Source organism: Pholis gunnellus, assembly GCF_910591455.1.
Source record: "Pholis gunnellus genome assembly, chromosome: 6".
Lineage (NCBI taxonomy): Eukaryota > Metazoa > Chordata > Actinopteri > Perciformes > Pholidae > Pholis > Pholis gunnellus.
This window is the reverse complement of record NC_136532.1, coordinates 27,159,796-27,181,844: the sequence shown is the minus strand read 5'-3', so window position 1 is coordinate 27,181,844 and position 22,049 is coordinate 27,159,796. Positions and strand designations below refer to the sequence as shown.

The 22,049-nt window shown below is 39.6% G+C and overlaps 2 protein-coding genes across 2 annotated transcripts in view; one reads left to right on the top strand and one right to left on the bottom strand.

The window, feature by feature from the left end:
* The window catches only part of prdm6 (PR domain containing 6), a gene marked incomplete at both ends in the record, with an annotated part of 75,192 nt that overhangs the window by 20,951 nt on the left and 32,192 nt on the right, over positions 1 to 22,049 (top strand). Inside the window, one exon of the mRNA XM_079161087.1 lies at positions 4,441 to 4,568. Within this exon, the coding sequence (XP_079017213.1) occupies positions 4,441 to 4,568 (128 nt within the window). The remainder of the gene's footprint in view (positions 1 to 4,440; positions 4,569 to 22,049) is intronic.
* Positions 5,973 to 20,465, bottom strand: LOC306696910 (uncharacterized protein). Its single transcript, XM_079160636.1, has 6 exons — positions 20,353 to 20,465; positions 20,143 to 20,183; positions 19,024 to 19,084; positions 15,361 to 18,193; positions 12,509 to 12,549; positions 5,973 to 8,893 (listed from the first exon to the last, which is right to left on the bottom strand). Exons 3-6 carry the CDS (start codon positions 19,040 to 19,042, stop codon positions 6,750 to 6,752), a joined length of 5,037 nt encoding a protein of 1,678 aa, XP_079016762.1. The 5' UTR covers positions 19,043 to 19,084; positions 20,143 to 20,183; positions 20,353 to 20,465; the 3' UTR covers positions 5,973 to 6,749.

The following is a 22,049-nucleotide window of genomic DNA, read 5'->3' as shown; positions in this document are numbered from 1 at the left end:
CACTCAAAAGTGTGTTCGGTGCAAAAGTGCAAAACTACTACATTTTCTCATCTCAGAGCTCTGAGTTTTATTTGACTCCCGTCGTTTTGAAATGAGAGGAAAACTCTGAAGAGTCTTTATTTCAGTATTTGTTTGTTTTATTTAGATATTTTACTGAAAGTGACTACAAGGAACTATCAGTTAGTGTTGGTTCTGAAGTGGTAGTGTCTCTGAGCACCAGAGTCTCTTTAGAAAACCTCTCATGTTACTGCAGCAGGTCTGACAGTCTGACCCTCTCAGTCCTGGTTCTGGTCTCTGCTGGAGTCTGAGCTGAAGGAGGTTCTGGTGAACCTGCATGAGTTCATCTGGTTTCACTAGAATCCGACCCGGTGGCTCCGATGACGAGCATCAAGAATAACTCTATAGAAACAGACCATCTTCTCTCTGATGGTCTCTTTACTGATGGAGGTCTGATAGAGGATCAGGACTACACTGAGACTGGTTCAGATAGAGGATCAGGACTACACTGAGACTGGTTCATATAGAGGATCAGGACTACACTGAGACTGGTTCAGGACCAGTTATAAGTTCCTCACAGTAACTTTAAGTAACTAACCACAAAAAAGCCCAATGCAGAAATGCCTACTCATCGTTTTACGGAGGGTTACTCTTGTAAATTACTAATTATTAAAGGTGCTTTGTGCAGCGCCAGGCTAGTTGTTTCCCACTGTTTCCAGTCTTTGTGCTAAGCTAAGCTAACTAGGCTGTAGCTTTTTGTTAACCATAAAAACATGAGTCTTTTTCATCTAAATCCCTCTATCTCTAGCCAGACGGAGAATAAGCGTCAACTATTCCTTTGTGTGTGTGTGTGTGAGAGCGCTAGTGTGTGTGTGTGTGTGTGCGTGTGTGTGTGTGTGTGTGTGTGTGTGTGAGAGCGCTAGTGTGTGTGTGTGTGTGTGTGTAGACAGTGACAGAGCAGTAAGTGAAGCACTGACAGCAGAGATCAATGACTGAAAGAGAGAGCTGTAATCCACCCTCTTTGAAACACACACACACACACACACACACACACACACACACACACACGGCTGTCTGTGTGTGTGTGTGTGTGTGTGTGTGTGTGTGTGTGTGTGTGTGTGTGTGTGTGTGTGTGTGTGTGTGTGTGTTAATCCCCCCTCTTACCTCCAGTCGTCTGGCTCTTGTAAATGTAAAGAGGCAGACGGATCAGACTCTCTGACATCGTCCACTTAAGGTTCACTAAAATCTAAATGATCCGTTTGGTTCTACTTCCTGTTACTCAGTGACTCCATTAAACCTGTTGTCAAAATATAGAATATAGATTTTCTGAGTATGGCATTAAAACTAGTTAGTGCTTCTTTTGCATTCTTTACTGTCTGCTCACAGTCGACTGGCCACTAAAGGGGGAAATACTCCCAAAAATATTTAAAAAAAGAAAAGCACAGGAATGCAGATTTCCTCTCTTAAGATTTCTTAAAATGTAGAAAGATCTCTTTCCACTGTGTTTGACGTTTAAGATAAATATACGAGCGGCATGTTTTTATGGCTTCTACGCCTCGTTTTTATTTACTGTCCAGACATGAACTTTACACAAGAGTTTAAAATGCAGAAGAGAGTTTTTAATGTTTCACACAGCAGATCGTTTAAATAGTATTATTAATAAACGAGCCTCTTCACTTGTGGCTAATATAAAATATTTAGCATTTTTAAAAGAAAATGTTTATAGTGAACAAAAAGATAAATTCAGGATCGAATGTGTTGGTGGATAGTAGAGCTGCAACAAATAGTCAAATACCAGAAACAACTATTGTTTAGAATTCATGGTTAATCGTTTTAATCAAACTGGTTTCACTGCTTCATGTATGTTTGACTGTTTGTGAAGACGTCACATTGGACTTTACTTCGTTGTGATTTTTCACTACTTCTTACCAATTTTCTTCCAAACATTTTACAGAAAGATTGTAAATAATCACCAGTTGCAGCGTTTGAATGAAGCACTGAAGCTGTGACGTCTGAGGGTCAAACAAACATCATTTATGAAAGTTAAAGAAGCCGAAGCTGCGACAGAAAGAAAACTAAAACACAGTTTTTGTCAGGCCGGTTGTGGTCAGATGGAGAAAGTGAAGCCGGCAGCCTGGATGTGTTTGCAACGTTTTCTGGCCGTTGAACTAAACAACGCGTTATATTTGGCCGTTTGTCTCGCAGATGGAATTTTTACAGCGATGGACTCGATAAACACTCGCAGACCAAAACGCCTTCGACAGAACGGCGTCAAGAAAGAGCAGCTGCTGCTCACAGAGGCCTCAGTGTTCAGTCAGCAGAGGGTCACACAGGACGTCATATAACTGTTATTATTAATACAGTTAAATGAATATTACAACAATAAAATCATCAACACTGCATATCGAGATACAAAAACACAGAAATCATAAAGTAAGTAATAGATATATTTGAAAATTCTCATACAAATGTGTATTTATTTATTTCTGTAGCACAGCGTTTATTTAAATAGCACCTCAGGTAACACGTCTCTACATTAGGCAAAGAGATGTATTACAAGAAAATACAAATAAAAACAAATCAAGACAAAGATGTATGGAATTAATGTAAAATTACAAAGTAAGATCATTTTCTTTATTTGCTATTTGAAATTTCAATGTGTCCTTTACTTCAGTAACGACACTTCCGTAGTTATTTTAACCCGAACAACAATCTTTTCCTAAACCTAACAGAGTGGTTTTATTTTGAAAAGACTGTATTCATGAAACGAGAGGAAAGTGACACGTGTTACCGAACCTTCGTAGGGAAATGCACAAAAATGAGCAGTAACGTTTTGGTAAGATATCAAACTGTTTTGTGAGGATACGTTGCACAGGATTGTAACATTATAGGAACATTATTTATGACTTTATTATCCATAATAGCAGCTTCATTAACGGTGATTATCAATTCTGATGGCGGACGGTTTGATTTGAAGTTGACTTACTGCCCCCTAGTGGTCATAGAATACTTAATATAGCTTTAACCTCACAGTGCACAGTTTCTATAACAATATATTTACATAAACCTGCTAGTTTAGAGGGTTTTTCTTTAAATACGATGGCAACAGAAAATAACTCATTCGTGATTTATAATTTATATAGTTTAAAGTGTATGTCTGTTAGTACCCCAAAACTTAACTGAGTTGTTTTGTTGCCTAAACTTAACTGAGTTGTTGTGTTGCTTAAACTTAACTGAGTTGTTGTGTTGCCTAAACTTAACTGAGTTGTTTTGTTGCCTAAACTTAACTGAGTTGTTTTGTTGCCTAAACTTAACTGAGTTAGTTTGTTGCCTAAACTTAACTGAGTTGTTTTGTTGCCTAAACTTAACTGAGTTAGTTTGTTGCCTAAACTTAACTGAGTTATTTTGTTGCCTAAACTTAACTGAGTTATTGTGTTGCCTAAACTTAACTGCAGCTATTTGAATAAGCTTAAATAAGCAACGCAAAAACAGAATAAATAAATAAATAAATAAAGATCTTGAGTTGGAGAATGTTTCTTAGGAGGTCTTTGACTGAACCCAACGTCTTTTCAAACCCTTCATTGGAAATGATGTAATGGTGATTTCATGATTTCATGATTATTTAATGATGATTTAATGATTATTTAATGATTATTTAATGATTTAATGATTATTTAATGGTGATTTAATGATTATTTAATGATTTAATGATGATTTAATGATTCAATGATGATTCAATGATGATTCAATGATTTAATGATGATTTAATGATTTAATGGTGATTTAATGATTTAATGATGATTTAATGATTTAAGATGATTTAATTGTTCTTTTAACACACCGGCAGAGTTTTTTTTTTGTTGGGGTTTTCCAAACACACAACAATTGTATAATTGACATGAGAATAACAGAAATATTTATACATAATATATTATAATATATTTATATTATAGTTACTGCTATAATGTAGTAGTGTCGCTCTGATGCACTCTTCTTTATTGCTTCACTGTCTTTATTTAATCTACAGCCTCTCAAATGTGAAGAGTTGGTTGTAAATTAAGCTTCTCTGGGTTTTGGACTGTTGGTCAGACATAGTTAGGAAGACGTCACCTTTTGCATTTGGAAATTGTGATTGTAACTTTTGTACCATATTTTGACAGTTAATAAAAACACAATATATGTAAATCAAATGTAATATGGTGAATTAATAGTGAACTCTATCATAGCGGTAGTTGCAGCTTTTCTCACCTGTATCTAATGTTATTGTCCTTCACAGATGAAAACGTCCCCAGAAATATGTATTTTATGTGTATCACTGTGTTTTAACAGATACAGCGGCCACAGAGGCCTCCACAGCACTGAATCGCTCCCGTTGAGCACTACACGTGTGTCCGTATATGTGCTGCTTTCACTCCTGACCCTGCATGTGTCTGTGTGCTCCAGATCTACGATGCAGAGGGGACGTTACAGCACTTCATAGACGGCAATGACCCCAGTAAGTCCAGCTGGATGAGGTACATCCGCTGTGCCAGACACTGTGGGGAGCAGAACATGATGGTCGTACAGTACAGGTAAGAACAAGTCCACTGCCTACTTTCTTTGTTGTCATTTATATTATAATTGCAAAAGTAGTTGATATTATAACTCTAACACCAAACCTTATAATGCAGTGTTAACTATTCACACAATGAATCAAAGTTTGTTAAACTGTTAATTGCACCCATACTCTGTAAACAAAGAATAATAATTTTTAATGATGAAAAAGGTCAAACTTTGAGTTAATAATGAGAATAGTAAACAGACAAACATGACATCATACGTCCTGTTTCTTCACGTCCTCGTCGTGTTGGAGCTTCAGGTTGTGCGATGTTGTCGTTGTGTCGTGTTGGAACTTCAGGTTGTGCGATGTTGTCGTTGTGTCGTGTTGGAGCTTCAGGTTGTGCGATGTTGTCGTTGTGTCGTGTTGGAACTTCAGGTTGTGCGATGTTGTCGTCGTGTTGGAGCTTCAGGTTGTGCGATGTTGTCGTCGTGTTGGAACTTCAGGTTGTGCGATGTTGTCGTTGTGTCGTGTTGGAACTTCAGGTTGTGCGATGTTGTCGTTGTGTCGTGTTGGAGCTTCAGGTTGTGCGATGTTGTCGTCGTGTTGGAGCTTCAGGTTGTGCGATGTTGTCGTCGTGCTCTTCCCTTCATCCTGCGCTCGGTGTTCAGACTCTCTCTTTGGATCCGTTACGTTGCTCTCGTGCTTCTGATCCTTTATTTTCTCATCCTGCTCTTGCTTCGAATGTGTTTTTGATATTTTGATGTTATGATAATATCTCACACATGATATTGTGTCAACAATCCACACGAAAACAATTAACAAAGTTAAAGAGGAATTTCGGATGGAATATTTAATTTTTCAAATTTGCGATACATAATGATGTTATTGTGATATTTATGGGCCACAATAAGTGGCAGTCAAAGTAGTCTGACATTAGCCCTGTAATGGTGATGTCATCAACATATCAGAATCTATTGAATCAACAGATTTGAGGCCATTGTTTCATAAAACAGATACGTTGTACCAGTTTATTATGTACATCGATGTAAATAACTCTGATGCAATATCATGCAACAGCTCATAAAAAGCAGTTATGTGCACCGAATACGACATTTAGCATTTCTCCTAACAATAAACTTGAGTATTTACATTATGTGTTGATTATTGCATTGTAAGCTTTTTATATTTAAATATAACATTATGCACAGTGACTACATGATGTGCAGTTATTACATTATGTGACGTTATTACATGATGTGCAGTTATTACATTATGTGCAGTTATTACATGATGTGCAGTTATTACATGATGCATCGCTACAATATCTCACCACACTGCAACATATAGATTCTATTAAAACAATCAATGACTGACCTGTGTGGCTGTTTTTGTTATAGTTTGTCAAACTTTGCACACGTATTATATTATGAGTCGCTTCAAGTTTGCTAATAGTTTTATTACATTAGCTGTACACGGAAAAGTGTGTTTACAAAAAACAAAAGCGTTTTTGGTGATTTTTCAGAAGAGAAACATTCTAAATGTCTTAATAAAGCATCTTGGCTTTCATAAGATGTGGTGACAAATACAGTATTAACATGTTGCCGTCATCACAAGCACGACCGAACAAAAGAAAAGAAAGAGATTCTTACAGTGCAAACTTTAAATTAAAGTCTGAAAAGTTCCCTTTTTTCCACTGATTTGACACTCTAAACCTGATCTGCCCCTTTTGAAATCAATGCGCCAAATGAAGGAATAGCATTTTATTTAATTCATATATTCATAAGTAGAACACACATCAATCAACATTACTGTTGTTATACTGTTGATATATTTACACAGAAAGAAATGACATGCATGGTGTATATATATACAATACTACCAATACATTTCAATTCATACAGAGATTATTCCAGAACACCAAAGAAGCAGAAAACATGATGAAGCCCACTTCGGGGCTAACCGTCTTCAAAACACGGGAACTTAACCTTCACTGTATATTTACCACCACTCGACTGCTTAACCGCTTATTTCTCCTCTGAGCGCATCCAGCGCACTGTTGTCAGCTTCCCCGTCTGACTATTTTACTGCCAACAACTAACCCACATTTGTCGGGTGCTTATTTCAGACCCTGTACGTATATCACAGGAAACAAAAAAGGAATAAGTATACATCAACAGATTGAAACTGTGCTGCTGTCACATCTCACGACGGCTCATAAAATGGGACAGTTCCTCTTTCTCGCTTTCTTCACATGTTCTTGTATCCACTGGCACGTTTCTTGTTGGTGTCTCGCCTTCACTTCACTGATTTCTTTGTTCATGTTTTCTTCGTTTGGTGGATCAAGGGTCACCGTCAGCTCATTCATTTCTTCTTCTTGTTTTCTCTTCAATCTCTCAAAGTCTCTCTTGAACGGTTTGTGTTTGCACAGTTGTTGTATCAGCATGTCGTTGTGTTCTCGTTGCATCACCTTCAGGCCCTCCATGTCCTTGCAGTGCTTTTCCGCCAGAGCTTCGAAGTCATCAACGTATCTATGTTTGAATTCATTGAATTCTTCAGCTTGCTTTCTGGCCTCTTCTTCGTGGGTATTCTCGAGTACCAACAGATTTTTCATGAGGGTTTCTTGTAATTTCTTTAACTCGTGGTCTTCTTTTCCTCTTCTGATTTGATCTTCCTTTCTTTTTCTTTCATACTCCTCTTTTTCTTGTTTGTATTCTGCTTTGAGCGTTTGAAGCTGCGTTTGCTCCCCAAATCGTCTCCGTTGATCTTCTTCATATCGTTTCTCCCACCTCACCCTTCGCTCCTTCTCCCAAGTCTCTTGCTGTTGTCTCATCTCCTCTCTGATCTGCGTTTTGTCAGTAGCTTGAAGACTTCGCTTCCACTGCTGTTGTTGCATTTCATCCTGCTTTTTTGTCTTACTCTCCTCGGCTCTTCTCTCCTCTTCTTCTCTCTTCATCTTTTCCTGCTCCTTCTTAATGTGTTCCTTCTTCATCTTGATTAGTTCTGCTTTCAGTTCTGTCTCTCGTTGAGTTTTGGTTATTTGTTCCGCCATTTCTTTCTGCTTGGCCTGGATTTCTTCTTTGTGTTTATTTTCCAAGTCCATCTTCTCTCTCTGTATTGCTCCTTCCTTTCCTTTCAGGATCCTCTTCATCTCTTTTTGTATGGCTGCTTCAGCTTCTTGGAACATGTAGGAGGTGTAGCAGCCACCACCGTTTCTCTTCACCATTGAGTCAACTTTCCCCAGTAGCTCTCTGACTGAAGCACTGTTGGGATGTTTGTTGTTGAAGACCTGGTATCTTCCTCCACAGTCATCTAGGAGTTTTGTAACATAGCCTTCACTGTCTTCCTGCATGTAACTCTCAAATGTTTTGCCTTGAAGATCATCTCCTCTGGTGAATATAACAATGATGAAGTCTTCTGACTTCTTGCCGAAAAACTTCTTGATCAGCTCCACGGTGTCTTTCTCCTCTTGTGTGAGGCGGCCGATCTGCAGCACCAGTAAGAACACGTGAGGTCCAGGAGACAACAGGGTGACGCATTTCACAAGCTCCTGTTTAATGACGTCGTTGGTCAGAGTGGTGTCGTACAAGCCGGGGGTGTCGACTAAGACGACAGGCCGTCCATCAATCTCCCCGATTTCTTTGTGGCAAAACTCTGTCACTGACTTTGAGCTGGGTCTGGATATGAAGCATGCTTTGCCCAAAATAGTGTTTGCACTGGCACTCTTTCCAGAACCGGTCTTTCCAATCAGCACCATCCTGAGACGCTCTCTGTTCTGATGTTCAAAATCTGCCCTCTTCACTACAGGCTTGGAAGTTACAGATACCTCTTCAATACAGTTCAGATGACCTCCTTTGTTGTCACTCACGACGTTCTCCATCTTTCCGATCAGTTCTTTATAATCATGATCCGCAAGGCCCGTGTCGTCCAAGTTAATGCTGTGCTGCCTTTGTTTGCAGTCTCGGATGACTTTGTCCACCGAAGAATTGGATAACTCTCCGTCTTGTGTTTTGATGACCATTGAGTGTTTAAAGGCATCTTCACCGAAGAAGCTCAGAATGAACTTCAATGTCCGTCTGTCCTCTTCATTGAAGTCAGACGGCGTCACTAACAGCAGGAGGACGTTTGGTCCAGGAGGACAAAGAGCGACGCACTTTCTCATCTCGTGTCTCACTTTATCCTGCGGCAGACTGAAGACGTCTGAGGTCGTCACTACTCTTAATTTTGTCCCTCTCCATTGTCTGTCGGCGGCTGTACAATGCTTTGACACTTTCACATCTTTTCCCGTCGTGATGAAGTCACTTAGTTTTGTTTTTTCGTTTTGTCTCTTTCCAAACACGACAACCCTGAGTTCAGATGCTGTAAAACAACAAAAGCCAAAGCATTACTACATTTTTCTATTTTATAATAATTCTAATAATAATATTATATTATTATTATCATCAAACTACATGAGCTCATTTACATAATTTCTCTCATTTTAAAGTGGTTCCAACATTAACACATGAAGACAGTCAGAATTCATGGGATAACGTTTTTAAATGTAAATTTTCCTTTTGTGTTTTGCAATTGTCGAAATATTTTATTGTCCGTCCACTTCTTTGACTGAAATGTTCATCGAGTAACATAAAGCATGGATTAAAATAAATGTAATTACTCTTTTCTGTTGGTATTGAATCACTAACAGAAGCAGGGGTGTTGTTAGGCCTATTTTAGGGGGGCTGATTTTTTAAATAAATCTTTTTTTTATTTTAATTTTGGTGATGTCATTAAATTAAACTATTGTTTCTCACATGGAGAAGTTATTTATAACTCTAACATGCTACATATGTGCGTGCGTTCTGGTTTGTATGTTTTCTCCCCCTTCAAATTACAATCCAATAGCCTATCATCATACTTAACGATATAAACCCCGGGCACTAGGACCTTGGGGAGGCTGCTGCGCTGGCTTTCTCACTCTGCCAAATAACGTCTCTCTTCAACGACAGCCAGGATTATAGCCAAGGAGTTTAGCTCAAAGTAAACGATGCACGGAGTGAAATTGTAAGTACAGGTAGTTACAGAAAGTGGCTATCTGTAGTTGTTAACGATTGTTACCTGCTTACATTTAGGTTTACTTGAGGCAAATGAAAGGGAATATTGTAGTGGGCTATGTTAACACTAAGCTAGCTAGCTAGCTAGCTATTTTGTTAGAAACTGTCTCCATTGAGCAAGAGTGTGAACGAGCGAATTCGAAATACAAGAAATAACTATTGACATCTAGTCCTATAGTGTTTTTCTCTGTACATTGCAATCCTAGTTTGACTTGATTATAGTGAATGCATTGGGTGCCTTCCATTTCAGCCCATCATACAATATTTATCATTCGATAATTAAGATGTACTTGAAATGTGTTTTTTTATTTTTGTTATTCATGTATTTTTTTTCCATTGAATGGTATATTTGACACTGAACTAGTTCATCTTTATCTCAGTGATAGTGTCCAAATGAGCATAAAATATCACTGGTATGTAAAAACTACATGGACATCAAAATAGATGTAAATGTCGAGCAAAATCTTATTCCCTTCTGCTCATAATAAAACAAGTAAACAACTCAAAAGTTGACACTGTCAGGTCTATTCTCCATCCATTGTGTGCGGCCACTTTAATAATTAGGATTTGGGAGTGACGCGGATATGAAAGCTAGTTTATCTGTCTTTCCTTTACAAGCAGGAAAATTATTTCTCTCTTTATTTGAGATCTCTTGTGTTATCATATACTGAATGCAAGCAAAACTACAGAGCAAAATCACACTCTTTCTGATTGAACCAATCTATGAACTGTCTGAAACAATGGATATCCGCGGCCCCAAATGTATGGAGCTAAATCCAGGTCAAAAGTTTTGTTCATTTGAAAAAAAAATCTGAACCTGAAACCCATTGAAAAATACAGCAATGTATTCAAAAATAAGTGAATGACATTTTTTTTTGGGGTTGAATATAATTTTGATTCAGTTCTGGAATTATTTTGAATACATTTTTTTTTTTCGTTTTTCACTTTCACATATTTGAGTTCTTATATTTTCAGATTCAAATCTTTTTTCTTTCGGTTTCAAATCTTTTTTTTCAGTTCAGACTTTTGACCCTGATCTAGCGTGGGGGGCGTGGTATCAACTGAGAGGGGCGTGTCATCATGAGTGACAGCATAACAAAGAAGGCCGAGGACCGTCCTCAACCACGTTGCCTTCAGGTAACGTGGGCACCGCGAGAATTATGATTCAACACTTTCTATACACCACATTCACGTGATTACAAGTAAAAAGAATTACACTAGTGACAAAGTTCTGTTTAGCAAGCTGTTTTAGCCTCTACTTGGCACGAATCACAGTAAAAGAGCAATAAACTATGCCATATTGGGCCGTTCAACTACCACAATTTAATATCTGACGTTTCGCACTTTCACACATCACTCTGAACGCAGCGTAGTATCCTTGCGATGGCGTCCGCGAGAAAGGCTAAAAATGTGGCAGCGGCAGCTAGTAGAGGCACTTCCTGCTGCAAGCTCAGCTGCCATCATTTGTCATTATTTGACAATATGTAACAATACATTAAGGTCCTTGAAGGTATGACTGTTGGTAGTTGTAATTGGTTTAGTAAATAAATGCCGAATTGTAATAGTATGGCTACTCGTTTTTATGAAACTAAGCTAATGTAGGCTAACAACAGTTGGCACTTGTTGCCATGGCAACTACACCAGCAGACTAAACTGGTGTAGGCAACGTGGTTGAGGACGGTCCTCGGCCTTCTTTGTTATGCTGTCACTCATGATGACACGCCCCTCTCAGTTGATACCACGCCCCCCATGCTAGATCAGGGTCAAAAGTCTGAACTGAAAAAAAAGATCTGAAAGTGAAAAAAAGATTTGAAACTGAAAAAAAAAGATTTGAAACCGAAAGAAAAAAGATTTGAATCTGAAAATATAAGAACTCAAATATGTGAAAGTGAAAAACGAAAAAAAAAAATGTATTCAAAATAATTCCAGAACTGAATCAAAATTATATTCAACCCAAAAAAAAATGTCATTCGCTTATTTTTATTTTGAATACATTGCTGTATTTTTCAATGTTCAAGACCACAACTTGAACTTTCAGGCTCAGATTTTTTTTTCAAATGAACAAAACTTTTGACCTGGATTTAGCTCCATACAAATGGGCCCCAAAAAATATTGTGCAAACATGCCACTCCCCTTGGGGCTAAGCCCCCCCTTTCTTTGAATCCTAGAAACGCCCCTGAACAGAAGCTATTCAAATGTAAAGATATATGAATTCAATTAAACAGAAAATACCTCAGTGAAATATTTGAATGGCATGAGAGCTATGGCGCTTATACTATAGTCCACCATTTGTTTTGCGCATAAACTATAAAAATACATTCATCATGAAAATTTTCTGGGCATGAAGTTGGGAACAAATGTCAAAATGTAATTATTTACAGATGACTTTTTACTTTTTGCTTTAAAATAGCAAATCCCTCTACCGTCAATTCTTCAGTTTATACAAACGTTCTAGTTTCACAGTAAGAGCAACCTGCAGACATCAGATCTCAACTCTAGTTTGAAGATTGTCTTATTGGGGATACATGGTGTTTGTCTTTGGTCTAAAATACAACACAAAAGAAGAAGACACCATTTGAACATAAAGCTACAATAAGTTAATCAATCCTTTGCTTTTAGAGGACCAGAACATCATCAACATCAAAATAACAACTGATCACAATGCTATCATCCATCAAGCATCAAGCAACTGACACCTTCGTGTCATCAGTGTCAACATTGTTTGAGATGCAAGCCAACCGAAACTAAAAAGTTAGAGAGTCAGTGCCAAGAACATTCCACCTTTGTGTTGGCTTGTGGCCATCTCATAAAATCCCTCTTTGTGTTCTCATGCTGGGTTTTAGTGATGATTTACACCTGCTTTCAAATAGACAACACTTACCGAAGGCCAACGCCGCCATTACTGTGTCACTTCTGCACGAACTTGTGGGAGAGGAACATGAATGGAGCAGCTATTGGGGATTTTTATCTGCAAAATGAGAATACCAAAATGCAGAGATTAAGTAACCAAGTAGACACAATAACTGTAATGTCCAGTCAGAGTTAATGTATGAACTTGCATTTTCATCTAAGTTAAGTCATGCAGTTTTTAGTAAAAGTGTCAATGCCTCAAACGGTTTGAAGTCTAACCCAGAAACAGTTTTCTCTATTTCCTGTTGACATACTGAACATGCTGTACTTACCCGAGGTTGTTGCTGTTGCTCTTTTAGTGTACTTTATTTCTCACTCTCTCAAGCTTTGGTTTTGGTCCACCTCATCACCAGAACAGCCACCGGAGGATTAGAAATACACAGATTTTAATTAATGAATTATTTTCTGTAGTACATTTATACTTCCCTATATTTCTATAGACATTTCTTTATTAGCAGCATTTATTTTCTGATCGTCTACTCACCAGGTGAAATTCTTGCAGCGTAACTTTTCATCAGAGTCGAAGCTCCACAATAAGGTTAACTTGACAAGACGACCTTTGTATCAGCAGAGCCGACAGGGCAGGGCCCAACACAGGAACGACAAGAATGACTCAGCCCAGTGTCACCACAGCTGATCCTTCAGAATAAGAGCTTGAGTACCGCCTCACAAACGCCTTCGCAGCCAATCAAAAGCACTTTACATCCATCCATCCAAAATGTCGTCACTTCTTTATTTTATCCCTTCAGACATTTGTGTGAAATTGTCATAATCATCATATCAATTCTTTTATTTCTTTTTTTGGGGCCAGAAATGTGTAAATTGGGGTCACGGTGACCTTTTGACCACCAAGATCTTAATTAGTTCATCTTTCATAGTTCAGCCTTCGTACCAAATTTTAAGAAATGTCCTCAAAGGTTTCTGAGACGTCACATTCACGAGAATGGGACGGATGTGAGGTCACGGTGACTTTGACCTCTGATTTCATGTTCACGAGAATGGACCGTACACAACATACGTACGTACGTACGTATGGATGGATGGAGAACCTAAAAACACAATGCTAGTGTGGAGGCATAAAAATATGTCAATAAATAAAAAGATTTATGGCAGCCAGGGTTTGACTTATGACAGTAACAGGCCAAGTGACATCAAGTATCTCTACAACATGCAAAAACATGCACACCTCCTTAACAACGTTGTATTTCACTTGATTTTAGAGTTGTATGTGCAATAATACACCGTTGGACAGGAACTAAAGCTTCAGACTCATGAAGGAAGTTGGATCAGAAATATTAGCATGAATCATTGACTGCAGATTTGGAATTTCCCCCAAAGACTGGAATAGGTGTGGATGAGCACAAAGACTTTCCCATCAAGATAACATCAAAAACTTGTGGAACTCTGTGACTAACATATAATTATCATAATTATCAGATCGTCTTCCTTGTTTCATTCCTGTAAGTAAGTCCATGAAGAGGGCGTGGCAATTAATGGAACTGATGTAACCCGACAGCTTTAAGTACTCAACGACACGGAGTGATGTGTGGGTTCATTTTATGAGTCGAGTCGGCGTTGTTCCATCTGCAGATTAGAGTAATGTTATAATGTCATTTAAGCTTTAAACATTGTTTTTTTAGATCATTTTCATCCCCGGTGATCTATTGATTTTGAACACTTTATAGTTTTATTGATGTATTTCTTTTTGTTGTCACACATTTTTTATTTATTTAATGTTTTTATGTGAAGCCCGTATGGCTGCATGTTGTATGAAAGGTGTTAGATAAATAAATAAAGTTGAGTTAACAGGTAGTTTCAGACCTAAAAGCCTTTTTTATTTTTAACAATATCACTACTGCTACTACTACTTCTATCCTAAATACTTACTCATAATAATAATACTTATTCCATCTGTCCACACACTATGAATACAACAATAGAAACACAAACACACATAAAAAGATAGAAATCTGTTGTCACAGCTTTATCTTTAATAAAAAAGTACAATAGAATATAGAAAAGTACAATCACGGCACAAAACGTGCTCCAACAAAGCAAAGTCTTTCGTGCTGCACAGCGTTGGCTGTAAGCAGGGAAACCAGTCAGACTTGTCCACAGCAGGAAGTTCACATGAAAGAACAAGCTTGTGGTTTTCCATACATACACACTTCCTACATGTGTTAAATTGTGCAGTGTGCTTACTAGAAACAAGAGCGTATACTTGCAGATTGTGCAGAGGAGAAACATTCTTAATGACTAATTAACGGATTCTTAACTTTCCTGAAATATGGTGACAAATTGAGAATTGACCTAATAATTATAAAGACAAGTGAACAAAAGAATAAGAAAAAATAAACATATTTACAGTGTGAGCATGGATGTTTACATTCCTCGTAAAATAAAACTATCAGTTTAAAAGTTTTATCTGACTAAAAAACAAAGTTCTTCTAGTTCACAACATAACATGCATCTGATAAGAGTTGTCTACTGTCATCACTGGTGCACTGAACTTTACATAAACATGCATAAAGTTAAAGGTAATAAGCTTTTACAGTCAAAGTACCTAAAGTCAGACATCCTGTGCACTGACCACTAGATGTGTTCACTGTTCTCAGACATTTGTACTCACAACTATACATTTGTTGTGTAATTGTTTTTTCATGTCAGACATTGGTTAAATCAAGTAAAGGTATCTGAAGAACATGATGTAGACCATCAACTTGTACACATCACTTCAATACGATGAACAAACTAAATCTCAGTTGAACCAAAGACTCACAGGTTTGCAGCTGAAACTGTGCGGCTGTTCGAGAAAACTCTCACAAAATGGAACACGCTTTGGCTCGTGTGTCTTTGTCCACGTGCGTTTCTATCCAGGTATTTACTTCAGCCTCATGTTTCTTCTCTAGATCATTAATTTCTTTGATCAGAAGATCTATGTTGTTGAGAAAGAGCTGCGTCTTCAGCTCCTTCATTTCTCCTTCATGTTTCTTCTTCAATTCCTTGATGTCTTTCTGGTAGACTTTGTTTTTGCTAAGCTGTCTTATCATCAACTCATTTTGGTTTCGTTGCCTCTCCTTCAGATCCTTCATTTCCCTTTCATGCTTTTCCCTCTCAGCTGAAACATCCACGGTGTATCTGTATCTGAATTCTTTGCATTCTTCAGCTTGCATTCTGGCCACTTCATTTTCCCTCCTGATTTGCTCCATTTTCATCTCATAGAGTTCTTGTAACTCTCGACATTCTCTTTCCTCATATTCTCTTCTGATTTTCTCTTCTTCTTTTCTTTTCTCCTCTTGTCTCTGTTGTTCTTCTTGATCTCGTTTCTTCCACCAATCCTTTCTTTCCTGCTCCCAAGTCTGTTGTTCTTTTCTCATTTCTTCTCTAGCCTGTTGTAATGACACCCTGTCAGCACAAGCATTTATTCCTGATACGTATTGTAGTTTTTCGTCCAGAGTTTTACGTTTCTCTTCCCACTGCTGTAGTTGGAATTCTTCCTGCTGTTTCTTGTTCCTTTCCTCTTCTCTCGTTGCTCTTTCTCTCTCCCTCTCCATACGCTCCATCTTTTTTTGGTGTTCCTCCCTTTCTTTGGCTCTCTCTTCTCTTTCTTCTTCAAGCCTTAAAGTTATCATCTTCACTTCTTCCTGATGTTTTGTTTTGAGGTCCCTCAGCTGCTTCTCTATCTCCTCAGCTCCTTGGAACATATCTGAGGTGAAGTGGCGACCTCCATTTTTCCTTATCATTGACTCAACCTTGGTCAGAAGCTGGCTGACTTGAGAACGATTCTCTTTATCGTTGTTGTTGAAGACGTGGTATCTTCCGCCACATTCAGTTGTCAGTTTCTTTAAGCCCTCAGGATCATCTCCTATGAAACTCTCAATTGTTGTGTTGTGAAGATCATCTCCTTTGGTGAATAAGATAATGATGAAGTCTTCTGACTTCTTGCCAAAAAACTCCTTGATCAGTTCCACGGTGTCTTTCTCCTCTTGTGTGAAGCGACCGATCTGCAGCACCAGTAAGAACACGTGAGGTCCCGGAGACAACAGGGTGACGCATTTCACAAGCTCCTGTTTAACTTCATCGTTGGTCAGAGCCGTGTCGAACAAGCCGGGGGTGTCGACCACAGCGACAGGACGCCCATAAATCTCCCCGGTTACTTCGTGGCAAAGCTTGGTCACTGATATTTGAGAAGCTTTAGAATGAAAGCAATCTTTGCCCAAAATGGTGTTTCCAGTGGCACTCTTTCCACAACCAGTCTTCCCAATCAGCACCATCCTGAGACACTCTCTACTCGGCTCCATCCTGGAAATGTCAATCCTGGAAGTCTCTTTGATCGGCTCCACCCTGGGAGACACTGTTCTCGGCTCAATCCTGGGAGACACTGGGAGAATCTTCTTCCTAGGAGTTATTCTTGGCCTCGGCCTGAGAGACATTGTATTCGGCGCCATCCTTTGAAACTCTCCACTCTGATAACTATCTGCATTTGATACATTTCTTCTAATCGGATTCTTTGGAGGCTCGGGAAACATTTCTTTGGTGAATCCTCTGCATCCCACAACTGCCATGTTTTCTACTCTACGTAAAACTTCAGAGACCTGCCGCTTGTCCTTGATGTCGCAGACAAGATATCGTCCACCACAGCTCTGGAGGAGCTCTTGAATGTCTCTGTTTTCCTGTAGAGACCTCTCTACTTTTAGAGCATTGCGATTGGCCTCCACAGTAAAAAGAACCATGCTGAAATCATTAACTCTAGAGCCAAAAGTCTTCTGGATGGTCTCCAACTCGTTCTTGTCTTCCTCACTTTGGGCACCCACAGGTAGGACCAGGAAGAAGACATGGACGCCCTCAAGATCAAAGAGGGAGATACACCTGAGTGATTCCTTCATCACTGCCTCCTGAGGTTTTCCATACAAGGCAGGCAGCTCCACCACAGAAACCCAACGTCCACCCACCTCTCCCTGATGTTTAACGCACTCTGATGAGTCAACAGATTGACCGAACTTTCTTTGTTCCAGAATGGCTCCAGCCATTGAAGTCTTCCAGGCTCCATGTCTCCCACACAACACCAGGTTTAGAGGGGTTTTCTCACATACAGGTGTAACAATGGTATCAGTTTCTTGATCAAAGGTTAAATATCGTCCCCTGTTTTCATCCACTATGTCCTCAATGTCCTCCATCAATTGTTGACGATCACAGCGAGGGAAACCGTTTTCCTCAAAGATCATTCTATGCTGCCTTTGTCCGCAGTCTTCGAGGAGTTGGTTAAGTGAGGAATTCCATATCTTATCATGTTCTGTTATGATGACCATTGCGTATTTAAAAGCATCTTGTCCAAAGAAGTTCATGATGAACTTGATTTTTTGTCGGTCCTGCTCAGTGAACTCAGAGGGCTTCACTAACAGCAGCAGAGCATTTGGTCCAGGGTGGCATTCAGCGACACATGTCTTTAGCTTGTGTCTCATTTTATTCACCGGCAGACTGAAGACGTCTGCCGTCTTCACTACTGTCAGGGGTTTCTTCCTCAACTCGCTGTTGAAATGTGCAACTTGTGTGGACTTTGTTGGATGAGAACAATCTGTTTTTCCAGTGATGAAGTTGGTTAGTTTTATCTTTTCATTCTGGCTTTTTCCAATAAGTAAAATCCTGAGTTCAGGTGCTGTGAAACAATGAGAACAAAAATTTGATGAGAAATTGTCATAATCCTGTTTTTCATTGATGACAATAATGAAAACAGGTTTGTTCTAATCATGTATTATTAATCTGAGAGAGCGAAAGCTTTTCTGCAAGCTTGATAAGAGGCTGTTATGAAACTTATGAAACATATTTCTGTTTCAGAAATGTCGATATTCAGAAATGTACATTGCCAACGTTTTTGGGCGACTGGGTTGTTTATTAAAATCAAAAGATCCATTTAAGTCAGTGTCGATATTTAAAATATTTATAATGCATGAAAGCAGCATCATATTACAGCTATCTGTCTGGGTAATAAACACGTGCCGGTCAGAGAATAAAAACAAATTTGGTTTCTATAATGATAGTTCTTAGAGAGTTGATTCTACTGCAGAGCTCGCTACTGATACAGGACTGTGAATCATAAATGTTACTACTTCCCTTTTCTCCTTGATTGCTGTTGTTGTTGTGGGAAACATGAATACTAGCCTCCACTTTGACTTGAGTACAAGGAGCTCATATCTAAGATGAAAACCTCGTCTGTGTGAAACTCCGAGACTCCTGTCCGAGGTTAGCATCACTTTCTCATGTGACTTCATTCAATTTACAGCTTTGGGAAGCACTGCTCAGCCAATAAATACCGTTGGCCATTTTCCATTATTGCCTTAGACGGTGCTGTGTGTGAACCAATGCGCTCGACGGATGGAACAATGCTGGAGGATTCTACCATTATGTTCAGTTCAGATTTTGAATATTTAAACGTACTCGTTTAGATTAGATTCACATTCATGTCAGATTTTGACTCACTAGACTTACCAGCTGCTGATTTCGCCATTTGGAGCTCGGGAAGTTCCACTTTAGTATCTGAAGGTGATGCCTGTCGGTTTTAAGAAAACAAAATCAAGCTTAAGTAAATGAGTACCGTAACTCAATGCTCTGTGCTTTCCAGAATCAATTCCTGGTTAATCTGGATATTTCACAAACCTGTAAACAATGTTCAGAACCAATGAGATGAGCAACCCTGTTGCTTATGAATCATTCAAGTTTTACAAATATCCAAAATATGTGGCTTGATACTTGTGTTCAATAACCAGTCAACCATGCTGTTGAGCGTTGCTGAGTCATAGCCACACTCTGCCGGTGTCTCAACATTGATGACTCTGTGATTCAGATCTCATCCCAGCACAGAAACTGCCCTGATCAAAGTCACCAGCGACCTCCTCCTCTCCTCTGATGACCACTCCCTCAACATCCTAATACTACTCGACCTCAGTGCAGCCTTCGACACCATTAACCACTCCCTCCTCCTCTTCCGTCTCGAGTCCTCCCTCCACATCACTGGCACAGCCCTCTCCTGGTTCAAATCATAGCTCTCCGACCGTGAACAGTTCATTAGCGTCAACAAATTCAAGTCCGACACAGCCCCAGTCTCTCAAGGTGTCCCCCAAGGTTCAGTACTCGGTCCCCTCCTCTTCATCCTCGACTTGCGCCCCCTTGGCGACTTCATACCACGGTCTCCATTTCCACTGCTCTGCTGACGACACACAGCTCTACGTCTCCACCAAATCCATCACCCCCACCATCACCAACTGCCTCACAGACTGGATGCAAGCCAACGTTCTCAAACTCAACAGGGACAAATCTGAGATCCTCATCATCGCCCCAAATCACTGAACAACTCACAACTTCTCCCTCTGCATCGATGGAACCACTGTTCCTGCTTCCACACATGTCCGTAACCTTGGGATCATTTTTGATCAAACCCTCTCCTTTGAACACCACGTCAATCACGTCACAGAAACCTCCTTAAAAACATCGCCCGTCTACGCCCCTCCCTCTCCTCCACATCCACTGAAACACTCATGTTCGTCAAACATTGTAAGGAAATATAGACCGAATTTAATTGGTAGAAATTAAAAATGAATAATGTTTTACCTCAGTGGAATTAGCAGCATGAACGACTGAGCCAAGAACGACTGAATGGAGCGGAAGAAAAACAAAACACATCATCGGTTCAGCCTGGCTTTGTTTACCTAGTTGCATAATAGACTATTGTAGGCTCCATATACACATATATTCTACACATTGTTATACTTCTCTTTTATATTATTATTTGTTGCATTTATTATGTTATAATCTACTCACCAAATATAATTCCTGATGTCGCGCTCTTCCTCAAAGTGTATTAATCAAGTCCCAGCTCTTGGATAAAGTCAGCTCAGCTCAGACTGTCTTCTTATGCCAACAGTTACGTACGCCAACAATGAGTGGGCGGGGCCTAACTATCAACAGACGAAGAGATCTCAGCCTGAACTCGAAGGAGTCTGATCGGAAAACACCCAACCTTCTATGTTTGCTGTTTGGAGTTTCGGTGTTTTCTCTTCACGGCTCAGACAAACTGGTCGAACTCGTCCGTACCAGGATGAAGCCAAAGAAGTGAAACCAGCTTTATTATTTCCTGATGGGAAATTGTTAAGTGTACAAAGAAAGAAGCCTTCTAAATTTAGACGAACCATTTCTCTTCAGTCAGCTTCCTTCATCAGTACAGATAATGAGCGTCGAGGCGTTAACCTCCTTATTCAAACTCCAGCTGCAGCTGCATTGCTTTCTGATTCATGGTATTTATCCTTTGGGCCTCTTCTCTCATGTTTTTGAATTTGCCCAAAATGCGATTTCATTTTTTTAACACTGAAGAACGGCCCGGTACTTCCTCCATTGACGTATTTTCCTTCTGCTCTTAACTAATACGTTTAAATCACCTGTTGGATGATGACCTCATCCCCCGTAAAGTCATTTTGGTCATCGTCTCTACAAACCCCAGAAAATGGCGGCTGAGTTGAGCCGCACCACGGTGAACATTGCGGACCGACTCCGTGACGCTTCGTCAGCATGACCGTTTTTAAATAGACGTGTTTATACGCAGACACATTATTGCACCTCATAAGGCGATTTGGGGCGTTTGATTTATAACCTCACACTGTTCGTATGTGTGTTATTATTTAACAGCTGATCATAAAGCTATTTTTGCTTTGTGTGAAAACAGAAGAAAGATCAGAGAGCCGCCGCTTCTGCGTCCCACTGATTTTTAAACTCCACCGCGCTGCTGTAGGCCAGCGGGGGTCTTTGTTTTTCATACCTGAGAGAGCCTGTTGGATGTGTTTGATTTATAACACAGCCCCGCCCGACTGTGTATTAAACACATGCATTTGTTTTAAATACATACAAGCCGCCGCATGTTTGTGGACCTCTCTCTCTCTCTCTCTCTCTCTCTCTCTCTCTCTCTCTCTCTCTCTCTCTCTCTCTCTCTCTCTCTCTCTCTCTCTCTCGTTTTATCCTGGGAGGTCATTGGGTATGTTTGATTTATAGCCTGGTCCCTCCTGGCTGTGTTTTCACATGGTTCCAGCGCTACCCCACCCCTCCCCCGGTGTGGAAAGAATTAATAAAACACACACTCACACACACACACACACACACACACACACACACACACACACACACACACACACACACACACACACACACACACTAACACAGATCTTTAGCAGGCTCAGTTCGACTGTCTGGCTGAACTAACTGCTCTCCTCAAACATTTCTGATCTCTCTCACTGTTATTTCACTTATTAATTATTGTTGTGATTTTCATCAAACCTGCTGAAATAGCAGCTGAATGGAGCTTTTACACCTGCAGGGAAAACATGACACTTATTTAATTTTAGTTCTGTTTCCTGTTCACACTAACATTCTACAAACAAACCCAGAGGAGTAAACAGGAAGTCCTACCGGCAGCTCGTTGTTGGGACAGTATTGGTGATTGTCAACCTGCATCATCTCGGCTCTTTAAT